The sequence below is a fragment of the Bacillus rossius genome, chromosome 3 (assembly GCF_032445375.1).
Source record: "Bacillus rossius redtenbacheri isolate Brsri chromosome 3, Brsri_v3, whole genome shotgun sequence".
NCBI lineage: Eukaryota > Metazoa > Arthropoda > Insecta > Phasmatodea > Bacillidae > Bacillus > Bacillus rossius.
Window position 1 is genome coordinate 67303327 of NC_086332.1, and position 14963 is coordinate 67318289.

General features: G+C 34.6%; 1 protein-coding gene across 1 annotated transcript in view; it reads left to right on the forward strand.

The window, feature by feature from the left end:
- The window catches only part of LOC134531310 (esterase E4-like), a 54892-nt gene that overhangs the window by 20872 nt on the left and 19057 nt on the right, over positions 1-14963 (forward strand). The window contains exon 7 of the mRNA XM_063367004.1: positions 3669-3795. Coding sequence (XP_063223074.1) covers positions 3669-3795 — 127 coding nt within the window. The remainder of the gene's footprint in view (positions 1-3668; positions 3796-14963) is intronic.

The window sequence follows — 14963 nt, forward strand, 5'->3', positions numbered from 1 at the left end:
CGACAAAAATATAATTTTTACTCAAAATACTTTTTTTTACCACATGAATTTTGTTACAAGTGTGGATCCAATAGTATAACGGAAAAAAGGAATAAAAGTACACACTTAATGACACCATTACACAAATCAAAATTTTCCTTGCGTCACTCTCCCAATTGTATACCAGCATGTTTTTACCTTCCTCGACATGCTGTCCACAAGATGGTTGAGATGTTTGACTAACCCAATCCCGGTACCAATCTTTATCCAGGACTCTCTGCTGTTTAAGTAATTTCCAGGGCGACCTGCTATGGAAAATCCCTAGAGTGCTCAATTGGATACATGTCTAAAGAAATAGCAGATAATTACATTCTGTAAATGCTAGTCTATTAGATGAAAGTATCCACAAGCCGGACACTGTAGTTGGCAGGGTTGATTAGTGGGCTAGAGTATCCTTTTCTGATACTGCGGAGCACTTACGTCGCTCTCTACGACCATGAGTGTCGTCCGACGTCCCTACATGACTGTCACCCAAAACATGACCGACCCACCTCCTTGCTGGACCCGACTGTGTTCCCGAGTCGTGCAGTGGTAACAGGCTCTCTCCACACTCCCCTCCAACAATTTTCAGGCGCCAGGTGAGGTAAATCTATAGTCGGCAATGAAGAGAACGTCACGCCATTGTGGAGGTGATCGTGTTTGCCGTCTGGCAGCTAAGTAGTCCCTGCAGAGGCGGTTTCCTCTGTGTCTGGGTCGACACAGCTATCCCTGTCGCCTCAAGGATGGCAACTCGCAGTTCCGTGGCGTCGTTCTCTCGGTTTCCAAGAGCCTTTCTTCGTAAGAAGCAGCCATCACGTGGTGGTATTGAACGTGGGCGACCACTGAGAGGCAATTATTTTGCACTTCTTGGGACACGATAAAGCTAACATGTTCTAACGTCGTCGCTATGCCTTACCGAGCGGGCAAATAGTAGATGCAGCTCGCTCCTCTGGGTTTTGCCAAGTCCACAGGCCGCAGTCGCTTCTCAGTGGACAGGAGGCCATGTATTCAGCTCTAATGTGGCAAATATGAAGTGTCCCAATAGAGAAACCTCACATGCTCACATTATACATTTAATCCCCAGTTAGTGCAAAATGTTTTTTAAATAGAGTATATAAAATTAAAAGAAGTAATATATTGTTATGGAATCCTATATAATAAATTAATGGATGTATTAATTTAATTTAAGATAACTACAAATAAGATGTCAAATTATTTAATTTTTTTTTTTGAAATTAAACCTTTTGGGTGTGATGAAAGTAAAATTTCAAGGCTGAATTTTAATGCAATTTTTCCTGAAACATTTTATTTTTCATAGCCTAAGTTAATCTAAGTGTGTGGTGGGAAGGTGGGGGGTTCAGGTTAGGGAAGGACCTAAGTGTGTCTCTTCTGGCCGAAGCCTATACACTCTACAATGCGGGGTTTTAACCATGCATAACAAGGGCGCGTGCATCGTGTGCTAATTGGGGTTTATTGGAGTTTATTGGCCAGCCATTGCCGCGATTGGCGCCATGGCTGGCGCCCCTTTGGTTGCCTAACCTAAAAGCTAACTAAAGTGATCCAGATAAAACCTGCATAGACACAGGGAAAACCCTGGGCCGGGTCATGTGCTGATAAATTAATCATGCTTTAAAGCAAGCAAGAAAACTATTGGACAAGAGGGAAAAAGGTCCAGGGGGTTTATTCTAAGTATCTCGGAAAAGAGTTCCCGATCGTGATGCCACGATTATCGGAAGCTTTCTACAATATGGTATTCTAAGTTACTTTCATCAACTCGTAACCTTTCGATTCTCGGAAGCCAACGATCGGTATGTTTCAAGTATAGAATTGCTGTCGAAAAACCTTTGCCGATCGGGAATTAGCAGCCAGTTGAAATCATGGTGGATGCACGATTTATGTGTACACAAATAGTTAAACATGGCAGAAAATAGTACATTTTTTTGGCGTGATCTATATTTACGATATTTTACGTAGGTGACAATTGTGTTTAAAATTTTGTAAAAGAAAATTTTTTTCCCAGTAGCATTGAATATGTATGTTGTTGGAGCGCTATTCAAGTAGTTGACCTAACAGTCACGAGAGGGCAGCAGGGCTTGCGGGTGTGCGAGGCAGTAGCGCGCGCTGCGGCGAGTAGGACTACTACAACAATTAATCAGAATTATTTCACGTCCATTACCGTTTCCCGAGTGGTAACAGTAATTACTGAAGATATTTGTACATTTATTATGTATAAAATATAGATCCATAATACATGTACAAATATCTTCAGTAATTACCGTTACCACTCAGGAAACGGTAATGGACGCGAAACTTAATTCCGATAAAGTGTTGTAGTAGTCCTACCGGCCGCTGCGCGCTACTGCCTCGCACTTCCGCAATCCCTGCAATCTCGTGACTGTTAGGCCAACTACTTGAATACGCCCCAAAATCACGTAAGTATTTCTTCATATGGAAGCTACTTCTAACCATATACATATCACAATGCCGTTTTATAGAATGATTTGATATCACGTATATAAATAAAAGAAATGCATTACGTTTTTTTTTTAGTTTTGCCTTCTTTCGGATGAGTCCTTACCATGGTTACCGCTTTAAGTTACAATAATTACGTAATGTAAGTAGTGCTCCAGATACATAATAACTAAGTGGGAATGTAAAGACGTTCTTTCTATAATAACAATATTATAACGAATATTTTATGCAAGTAAATTGAAAAATAACCCAACTTTCAAAATACATATTCATAAATTATTCGCCCGTTTCAGATATCAAAAGTTTCAACAATAACTCAGCGTGTGTATTTTGTTGCAGTCGTGAAATTCGATGAAAATTTTCTCCGCAAGAATTCGGGGTGCTCCTCCATAAAATAAAGCAACATTTTAATTTGCCTCTCACTCGCACGAGATCGCCGAGCAGCCATTATTTCAATAATACAATGACCGACCACGTGCAAACAACTCTAAACATTACACACCAAATATCCCGTAAAAATAATTTAAGAAATAAACATGTTTTCGCTTGCTCGAGCACTTTTAAAATTACTTAAGATTTTTATTAATACTTTTATCAACATTGAAACATCTGGAAAGTATATTGTCTTATAAACTCTGTGTTTTTATTTATAAATTTGTTAGAAATATGAAGTGTTTTTTGTTGTTACGTTGCAGTTTTCAAATCTCATCTTCGCTGCCAGAAAAATTGTAGAGGGGGAAATCGTAACCCGAACTTTGCCGAGATAGTTAGGCCTCGTAACGATACCGCGCTTAGAATAGCAATTTCAGTACCTTTCGATTACGATCGTTCGGAACCGTGTGTTGCCGATCGGCCAAAGAGCTATATGTCGGAATTGATATCGAAATGTTCCGATAGAAAACGCTGGAAACTTAGAATAAACCCCCAGGTAAGAAGAGTTGGGTGGGGCAGAAAGATTCAAACATGCAGGGGTTGGGCACTTGGTCGTTGCGGCCCGCTTTATTTTGTTGGCACACCTGGGTTGTATTCACCTGGAGCGCATGCACCTTTGTTGGATGTGTGGAAGGAGAGTGGCGAATCTGAACCTGTCCCTCTTAGCCTACCCCAGAATAATCTCTGAATCACATTTCGTTGCATCAGGTGTTCGGTGCAAGACACAAGGACTGTCCTTTCCACAGCATCTACCCAGCTGTTGGAGGCATATCCTACCTCCCAAGGACCGCCAGGTAGGCCTAAGAAGATATGTATGTACCAGGCCTTAGATGGCTTGGCAGCATTCGGCCTGCCGGAGGACAGCTGCACACCGTAAGGTGTTGTGGAGAGCTTTCGTGCATGAGGCCAGAATTCCCAAAGTAATGACGATACTACAATATTTTAAGTGCCTTTAAGATATTTCCAAAATATCAATTTTATCTGAGTATATACAATGGACTGGATCATACAAAAATAATTTACATTTAAGTCAAGCTATTCTATGCCCTTTTTTGTGTCAGGACCTTGATAACAATCTATTAAAAACACTTTTAGATGTGTTATTCATGCTTCCAAAGCCTGCTGAAATTGCTGTCGTATTAACTCGCATGCTACACTTAAGCCGATGGGTTGACTTCATATGAGTTTTATAACGTGATTATAAAGTTATGTAGACGAATCAATTGTTCCTCTGATACTGTTACACATACCTAGGTTTTTTTTTAAATTTTAAAACCTGATACGCATAGTTTGTCGCTCTTTAAGATGGTGAGTGCTTTATATTTAATGCATCAATTCTTAAAAACTTGTTTTTTTTTTAAACATCTATTACACACATAAATCTTTCTGTTGGAAGTGAGACCCATATCTAAATTCAAAAATAGCACATGGATTTTGTGTGTCTTTTACAAAATTATTTAGTTCTTTAATTGACATCGCTCTTATAGTACAATGCTAGATCGTCTTTTGGGATGGGAAGAAAGCTAGTATTAAAGAAATTGGACAACAATGGAATAATTGTATGCCACATAATTTAAAAACAACTATGAATACTGCAAAAGATCCATGGAGTGGCAATTAAGCATAAGGAATACAGCGAATGTCTACACAATATAAAGATGTGCCATCGAATGCTGGAGAAGAATCAGTGGACAGTTTGGAGAGAAAAATACTGTGAATTATGCGTGCTTTTGACAGAAACCGCAGGTATGATTAGCTATCATCCTTTTGGTTCCTGTTAAAGGTCGGTACACAATTTCTGTGTATATGTGTATCGGAAAGCAACAGAGTTAGTAAATTAAAGAGCGCCGATCCAGATAAGACTATTCTGTCAGGATAAACAAAAGCAATCGGTTTAAATAGCACATGTATCTGTAGTATTGTAACTGCATCGTAGCGTATGTATCACATTTTTTTTATTTTTCTTATTTATTTATTATCTTCCTGATTTATTCACTCACAAGGTGAAATAGGAGTTGTCAATTGATTACAATATTATAAATGATAAAAATCATAACAAACAATATAATAAACATCACACAAAGTATAAAAAGGACATATTATGTAAAAACTAATAAATATAAAACAAAAATACACAGTAAAGTAATAAAATTGACAAGACAATTAATAAGTATCTATACAGTAATCACAATTATGAGAAGATATTAGGTATTCATCCACACTGTAATAGGCTTTCTTAATAAGAAATTGTTTTAAACTTTCTTTGAAAACTGGAAATTTATTTATTTTAAAAGATAATTGAAGATCTTTAGGAAGTTTGTTTATTAATTTGGCTGCTGAAAAATAAGGATTCTTTTCATATAATGTTGTTCGATGAGATTTAAAATATATATCAGCCTTTTTTAGAGTGTTATAAAAGTGGATATCATTATTATGGGGAAACTTAATGTTTGTTAACCCAAAAATTATTGTTTGATACATATATAAACTTGGCACAGTAAGAATTTTTAGGTATTCAAAATGGGGTTTACATGTAATTGAAGATTTAACGTTTTGAATTATCCGTATAGTTTTTTTTTGCAAAATGAATACATTTTTCCAATAGCTAGATGCCTCCCAAAATATAACCCCATAGCTGATAATAGAATTAACATTAGCAAAATACATTGTTCTTACTGTATCATGAGTACATCTTTTCCTAAGAGCATTAAAAGCATAACATAATGAGCTTAGTCTGCTACATAAATTTGTGATATGTGTTTTCCAAGACAAATTATTGTCTATTGCTAATCCAAGTAATTTAATATTATCATTTATAGGAAAAATGTCATTTTTTAATTTTATTGGAGTCACAGGTACTTTTTTCGTTACTATTCGAGAAAAAAACCAGTGAAGATTTATGTATATTAAGTGTTAATTTATTAATTCTAAACCAGTTATCCATCTCTTGTAGAGTAATATTTACATTAGAATGGAGTATCTCTATATTCCTATCACACAGTATTATGGAAGTATCATCTGCAAACATAGTGGGTTTGCCAGATGTTAGGCAGTTTGGGAAGTCATTAACGTACAGTAAAAATAATAAAGGACCTAGTACAGAACCTTGAGGAACACCAATTTTTATATTACAAATATGTGATTTATATTCTATAAAATGATTTTTTTCATTATATTGAGTAACACAAACAAGCTGAGTTCTGTTAGTCAAATATGAGTTAAACATTTCCAATGATGTTTTTGTAATACCGTAATTTTTCATTTTATGAATCAGTATATCATGGTCCATACAATCGAAAGCCTTAGATAAATCAGCAAATATTCCAGCAACAAAATATATGTCTTCTATCCCTTGTATGACTTCATTTATAAGATGATATAAAGCAAGCTCAGTTGATTTTTTTGGTAGAAAGCCAAATTGGTTTCCAGAAATAAGATTATTCTTATTGAGATAGGCAAATAGCTGATTGTAAATTATTTTCTCCAATATTTTGGAGAATACAGGTAGGATTGAAATTGGTCTATAGTTACTAATTTCCATTTCACTCCCCTTTTTGTGTATAGGAATAACTTTTGAGGATTTTAATCTATCTGGAAAGATGCCTTTAGACAGACATTTATTGAAAATATGACTAAGTGGGCCTTTAATGCTATCAGCACAATATTTGATAACTTAAATGGGAACATAATCCAATCCAGCTGATTTTTTATTCTTTAATTTCATGATAATATCTGATATATCTTTTTCATTAACATAAGCAAATGAAAAATCTTCACAATATGTTTTAGAAACAAAAACTTGGCCAGAATTTTGAACAGGTAATTGTAAAGATGATGCAAGCTTTAATGCAACTGAAATAAAGTAGTTATTAAAATGCTGAGCAATCATATGTTTATTAGTAATAACAGTATGATTATGGTTTAGGGAGATATCTTTTAAGATGATTTTATTTTTTATCTCATTATTTATTAGTTTCCACATATCTTTGGATTTGTTATTAAATTTTTTTAAAAATTTGTCATTATTCAATTTCTTAGCAGCAGATACAAGATTTTCATATATTTTTTTTATATTTCTTGTATATAACAATATCATTTGTGTTGTGTTTATTCTTTATCTTATTTTTTAAGGAGATTAATTTATTAAGAGAGACACCTAAACCTTTAGTCATCCAAGTGGATTCCTTCCCAGGAATAAATCTAACTACTTGATTAGGAAAAACATTGTTAAAAAATAACATAAATATATTACTAAAAATATTCCATGCTTGATTAGGATCAGATTCATTATATACTTCACACCAGCTTTCCATTAACAGAATATTGTTAAAGGTTTGCATATTGTTAATACTAAAATTTCTTTTAGTTTTATGAAAATACTTATAATTATTTGTTAATTTACAGGAAGCTAGATAATTGTAGACAATACAAATATTTTGTGCCATATGGTCAGAGAGTGCAGTATCAAAATTCGAGGCTGTGTAATACAAAAAGTTTATGTTTGTTAAAATATTATCTATACATTTACTACCCCATTTTGAATATCTTGTATTTTCTTTAATTGTATTGAGCAGATTAAATTGCTTAAGGATATTTTTTAGCCTAGTACAGTGTGAATTACCACTATTAAAATCAATGTTAAAATCACCACATATTATAATATGTTTTTGTCGAGAACTGATAATTTTAATCAATGATTCAAATTTGTTAAAAAATACATTATATTCATGTGAATTCGGAGATCTATAGACAACAGCTATAATGATATTTAAAGAACCAATTTCTACACAACAACATTCAAAATTTTTAACTTCACATAAATTTTTTACATCAACCATACTACTACAAAGATTGTTTTTTAAAAATACACAAACACCACCACCTTTAAAAGTGGTTCTACAGTAATATGAAGCTAAATAAAAATTGTTTATCTTACAATAATTAATATTATCGTCAGAAAGCCAATGCTCACATATGCATAATACATCAGTACATGAAGGAAGTGATGATTCCAATAGTAATTTTTTATTAAATAGACTGCAAATATTTAGATGCATAATATTAAAAAAGTTGTTTTTAATATTTTCCTTATAATCAGCAGTTCTTGTATTAGAGCAACATGCATATTTACTGCTACTGATTATAGAATTTAATCTAAAAAAAATTTGTGTATCAGTTTTGTTATTTTTTAATAGCCACTTATCAAGTAAGGTAGATTTCCTTGGTACTGGTTTATTTACTACATTTTTCCTGAAAAGCCATTTGTCTAGAAATGTCAGTTTGGATATAGAATTAGACTTAGAAGTATTAAAAATAATGTCAAAGATTTTTCCAGAAAGTACATCTTTACCATTGTTATTGAGGTGCAGCCCATGTGCAGTATGTAGTTTCCTATTAAACTTACTAACATCACACAAATTTACATTTATGAACTGATTTATTAATTTTTCGTATTCAGTATTTATTTTCCGCGTAAGTTCATTTACACAAGACCACGGGGACAAATCGTATCTTTGTGGGAGATTCACTACAACAACATTTGTGTGCCTAAGTTTTTCGAGACACAATTGAAGGCTATTCACTGCATTTAAGCCCTCATTTTTCCCCACATCATTACTAACCCCTATCAACACTACAGTGTCCTTAGGACCTAGAGAATTACAATCCTTCTCACTAATTTTTATTATTTCATTCATATTAGCATTAGGTTTCACTATACCAGTTACTACTTTATTATGTAGTCTAGCCTTCAGTTTGGCTGCTAAACCTCTACCATGACTATTAGATAATATAGTAACTTTATCATTAAATGATTTCAAATATGTTTTATTAACCTTAAAATTTTGGTCTTTGATAAGATTTGTTTGTCCATTTTCCCCTGTATCAACAAATTTATGGTTATCGGAGACTTGTAAACACTCAAATCTGTTATGTGACATGAAATTCGTGGTATCCAACGGTGCATGTAAAATTTGTAGTGAACGTTGGTTTCGTTTACTTGTCACCTCAGCCCAGGTTTCACTTGTGGTTGCCCTACTTGATTCTGGAGTGTTCTCATTTGAGACTTCATAATTTCTTTTAAGAAGTTTAATCACTTCTTTTAATGATTCTATTTCTTCTAGGAGTTGTTTTATGAGAAGCTGATTGTCGTCAGTTTCTGTAGTCCTTACCTTACAATCGTCGTTACTTGAGTTTTTTACACACGTAGGGCAAAACCAAACTTTATCTTTTTTAAGTTGTGTTTTAATTACATTGCCGCATTGATAATGGTACCATCGATCACATGCATCACATAGTATGCCATTACGTACAATTCTTCTACATTTAAAACAATTATCGTCATATTTTAATCTTACTTCATCGGAGCGACAAACACATACACTCCCACAGGCCGCCATGACATTGCTAACACCAATATATATGATAACAATCGATTCTCAAGTGTACAGTATATTTTTGATTTAACATGTTTTTTTGGACTTAAGCCATTGCAAGTTATACCGTGTGTCATAAGGAACCTCAACAAACACAAAAAATTAATATACAAAAATATTAATATGAAAACATACAGAAAACAAGCCAAAATCAGCATATGTCATAAATTAAAAAAAACCAGAGAGCACAGAAAATACCGTGGAAGAAATCAGTCAAAACTTATTACAGCACAGACGAACACAGTGGGCCAACAACGACGAGACAGTAGTAACAAGGACAGTACATAAAGGCAAAAAAATGATGTTGCCGACAATACAGATACAAACAAGACGAACCCAATGACGATACTATACAGATAATGTGAATGACTTAATGACCACACAGACACGCACAGGAAAACCAGCGAATCCTAAAACAGATATTCTGCACACCACAACGACAACCCCATAGACGAACACAGTAGGCTTCCTAAGAAAACAGTTTCGATATTTCCAAAACTGAGATCTGTTGCCGTTCGTCTGTTTAATGTTGTGTTGTCCAATCTTTATGTAGGTACATTCCATGTTGCTACTACCATGTCGTTGTTGGCCTACTTTGTCCATCCATGCTGTAATAATTTTTTTTGAATAATTCCTTCCACAGAATTTTCTATACTAAGTTTTTTTTTAATTTTGACATAATATTTTGTATATTAATATTTTCTTTAAATTTTCTTATGACATACAGAATAACCAGCAATAGCGAATGTTCAAAGAAAAAATCTTAATTCAATCTTTCCCATTGCAAGAACCATTTAAAGAATGTCTGGATATATTTGTGTTTTGTAGCCGCACCTACAACTAAAAACAACATAAACAACAAAGGGTCGTTCCAGTAAGACCGACGGCAGAAATTCGCTGTGCTACAAGAAGAAAGTCAAAGTCAATCAAAGTCAATTATTTATTCATAAATTATATAGAGGCAACACACATGTTGCATACAGGCAATAAATAAGCATTTATCAAGCACACAGAAAGTTAAAATGATGTTGCGATAAATGGGGCTAACTGATGACGCGTTTGACATAGCACAAATCATATGGGCCGCTAGGCAACAACAAGAAAGAAAGAAAGAAATTACACTTACAATTACATACAATTACTATTACCGTTACGACGCGGCTTGACAGGAAGTGTCCAAAGCCATCGTGGCGTGCCCATATACAGCCGCAGAAAAACACTGTTACATAAGCTACCGGTAGTACTCGGCGTGAGCAAAAGATACTAGCCTGGGTACCAAGGTTATATAGGCCGGGAACAATACACGGCAGAGTGCGCTGGTGGCGCGGCGGGGAAGGGAGGAAGAGGGGTGGTAGGAAGGGGTAAGGTGGAGAGGGGAGGGGAAAGGAGGGGAAGGAACGCTAAGCAGTGCCTGCACTGCTTCAGTTTTATACAAATAAACTGCTAACTTAATAAATTTTAATCCTTTTTCTCACCTCCTATACAGATTATTTCCCCAAGGCACAAGAAAAAAACTGTGTACGTAAAGCAATTTTACTCTCTAGACACCATATTTACCCATAAATCTATGTACTTTAAAACACCAGTTTTAAACAATTTAACATTCACAAAATAACACTTACGTAAAGAATAAATATGTATTATATAATCTCTAAATTTACATTAAAATCTTGGGCCATTAAAATCTATACTAATATTATAAAGCTGAAGAGTTTGTTTGTTTTTTAAACGCGCTAATCTCAGGAACCACTGGTCCGATTTGAAAAATTCTTTCATTGTTGGATAGTACATTTATCGAGGAAGGCTATAGGCTATATTATTTTATCAGTAACATTAGGGATCCTTACTAAAAGTCAAATTTAGAATCAAATGCGTTGGAGGGGGTTAGATACAACATGCAGTACACGTACGAAGTGTGTGTTGTCAATGCCGCAGGCGCTTGAAGTTTATTTCCTATTGCCTATTAACATTGTTGCCACGCACTAGATGCCTTATCATTCTTAATTTTCCCATACAAGTAAAAAACACCAGTGTGATATTAACAACAAAACAATCAGTACCCTCATAAGAGTTCAATTAGTATTTAAATACTTTTTATCACTTTAAATCGCAAACCTAAAATATTGTTTTTTTCCTCTCTCTGTGTTTAATTTGTTTTTTATTGCCCTTTTTTTCAAGTATATATATTTTACAGACTTGAAACTTCACAGTAATATTCCGTATGTTACGCAGGATGACATTTTCCGAAAATTAGATCCCATGGGTGGTTAAAACCAGGCAACAGTGGGTACTTTGTCTGCCTGAGAACAGGATTTTGCATTGTTCATGCCTTCTGCGTCTCCATGGCAACGGGCATCGCGCGGCAGTGGCGTACCAACAAGGAGGGGCACGTATAATGAGCGGCGCAAGAGTGATCTGCCTGTAGACTGCCGTAGCGAAGTACGGGTACATCAGTTGTACGTTGCGTGCACGCGTCGGGAAACCATCGGTGCTATTCATTTTCTCTCCGGTACATTATACAGCATTGTAATAAATTTTCACTGAATTTTTTTTATTTACCATTACTGTGAGTGGGAGATGTGGCTTAATTTTTTTCCCATTAGTATAGCCGTGCGAAGCCGGGTCGGGCAGCTAGTAATTTTTATAAGTTTTGATAAAGGAGTAATTTCAGAGCTTTTCTGGTCTGTTAGTAACAATAATATGTTTTGCATTTGTTATGTAAGAGTCCTAACGTTGAGAGCTTGTTTTTAGATGTTTATTATCTTTGCGATAATGAGCTGCGAAATATATGATCGAAAGTTATTGTTCTGATATATTTCTGGAGAACTATTGACCGATATCTTTCCATTGATAACAAACTCAAAAGTTGGTATTGGATTGACTTCAAGGTTTTTGCAACGACAATTTGGAAGAAATGGTATTTAACGTTCTAGAGTTAGTAATGCAGTTGCCTACTGGGGTAGTGTAGTGTAACCACCATCTTGTTTTCGTGGAGGACACCATCTTGTGTGTGTACTCGTCTTATAGAGTACATTACCTTCATGATAGTTTTATTCTAACCTGCTAGAGTGCAGTAATCATTTTTATTGCTGAGATGCCCGCCATCTTGAAATTTGGGCGCCATCTTGGAATCATGTAATTATTTAGCTAGAAATGCGGGAAAAATTCCAGAGTACATCAAAAAACTTAAAATCAATTACAAATTGATTTGATCAGTTCCTGTCCTTAATTCGATACTTGAACAGTGACAAGTGTAACTAAATATTAAATAAATTTTATATTTTGGTTTCCATTACCTTTCGCAGAATTTATTAATCATTAACTCTACAAAAACAACTCAAGACAATATACCTGACCAACGAATTAAATATGTTATTGATAAGCCTAACATGAAAGTCTAGTTTTTGATACTTAGAATAACCTTTAAAATGTTCATGTACAAAGCCATATACACCAAGCGTCTTCGGACCGCAGACCGGGTCATGAACAATGTCAGACATATAGACCATGAACACACAGTACACACAGTACACACAGGAAACGAAATGAACACACAATACGAACAGTACACACAGTAAAACGGAATGAACACAGTACACACAGGAAACGGAATGAACACACAGTACACACAGGAAACAGAATGAACACACAGTACACACAGGAAACGGAATGAACGCACAGTAAATACAGTACACACAGGAAAACGGAATGTACACACAGTACACATACCAAAACGGAATGTACACACAGTACACACAGGAAAACAGAATGTACACACAGTACACACAGGAAAACGGAATGAACACACAATACACACAGGAAATGGAATGAACACACGGTACACACAGGAAACGGAATGAACACACGGTACACACAGGAAACGGAATGAACACACACAGTAGCGGAAACACACAGGCTTAGTTAGAAATCATAATACAAGAAATGAAACATTAAATTTTTACTTTCAATATTTAATTTATTTCTTAAAATTATACAAATACAAGTAAAACAAGCCATTAGTGTATGTAGCCAGCTTCCCTCTGTTATTCGAGTATGGAGGATATTTCTTTGATGCACTTATAGTTTCCGGCACAAAGCGAGCCATGTAGAAGTTTTAGCCGGTCAACCAATATGTTTGGATCTTTCCATGATGTGTAATCAATCTTTTCTACCACCATCTTCCTTGCATGCTCATTATAAATACTTTTTATATCACAATCGTCCCAGTGATCATAATAAGCTTTATCAGATTTATTTATTATAACACGTCGTTTCCATCGTTTCGGTCTCAGGACACAGCCAAATTCATCGATCTTGTCAGCTTTAGGTGCTTCATCACAGTGTATGCCTTTGTCAACAGCCTTAGAGTCACTGTAGCAATCATCGTAGAATGCATCGTCTTCACCCAGAGTACCGTAAGAATTCAATATCGATGGTGTCGAAGTGTCTTCATCGTCTTCATGCATCCTTTTAAGGAGTACATCATTTTTACAAAGTAGGAAAGATCTACTTGAATTCGGCTTGAATGTATTATCACTTTACACGTTAAGAATTATTCCATTGTCTTCATTCATCCATAAATCATCAACATCCTTCAATTTAAGTTATTTGTCGAGATCGGAAGAGCCACAAACATAATCTCTCCCAAGACAAGATGAGATGAGGCTCGGCACCAAGCACCACCACCTGACGCCTGTGCCAGGTGCCCCTATTATATATTACTCTTAATTTATGTAATATGTGTCATAGATATACAAACTGTTAGTGTCATTCCTCTATGTCTGCCGAGCAATAGCTTTCAAGCCATTACGTTACGTTTTGCTATTGTAAGGAATTGAGTAGAGAGTTAAGAAAAATTAAAGCTCTTTACATTTCATTTCATTTCATTTTATTTTGTCCAGTAAATACAGTATATATGTTTTGCACATCACCGTATTGGACATGTCTATACAATTATTTAACAATTTATTTACAACAAATAATTAATTTGCATCGTAGTACCTCAATACACCAGTAGATGTTACAGTTAGTATTTTTATTAATCGTTTTATAGTTAGCACATCCTAACTAATATTATAAAAGGGAGTGTTTGTTTGCTACGCCATGAAATTTTGCATAGAGAGTGACATCGGCTCATTTTTATGTACGGTGACAGTGGAATTTTGTAAATACCTCTAAGAATACGTAATTTTCTATTGTTACATTTTGTTTGGTTGATCGCAAGGTAAATTTATTTATACCTATGTTTTTTTTATTTAATTTCTTCTTTATATATTTTCTTCCTACCTAGGGCACCAATAATTCTTTTAAATTTCACATGTATGTTTTCAATGTCATTCGAGTAGTACAATTTTTTTTTTGTAAAATTGGTCATTATTTATACTTTGTTTCATTTTGAACTATGTTTTTTTTTTTTTTTTTTTTTTTTACTTAATTCAAAGATTTAAGGTGTGTACAGGGAGTGAAATCGCTATTAATTTCTATACTCCTTTGGATAAGAGGAATATGGCCACCACAGTTTTACATATAAACAAATCCTACAAATGTTTTAAACATTATGACAAATAAAAAATAGTTTCACAAACATCCTTAGTTTTTTTTTGGTGT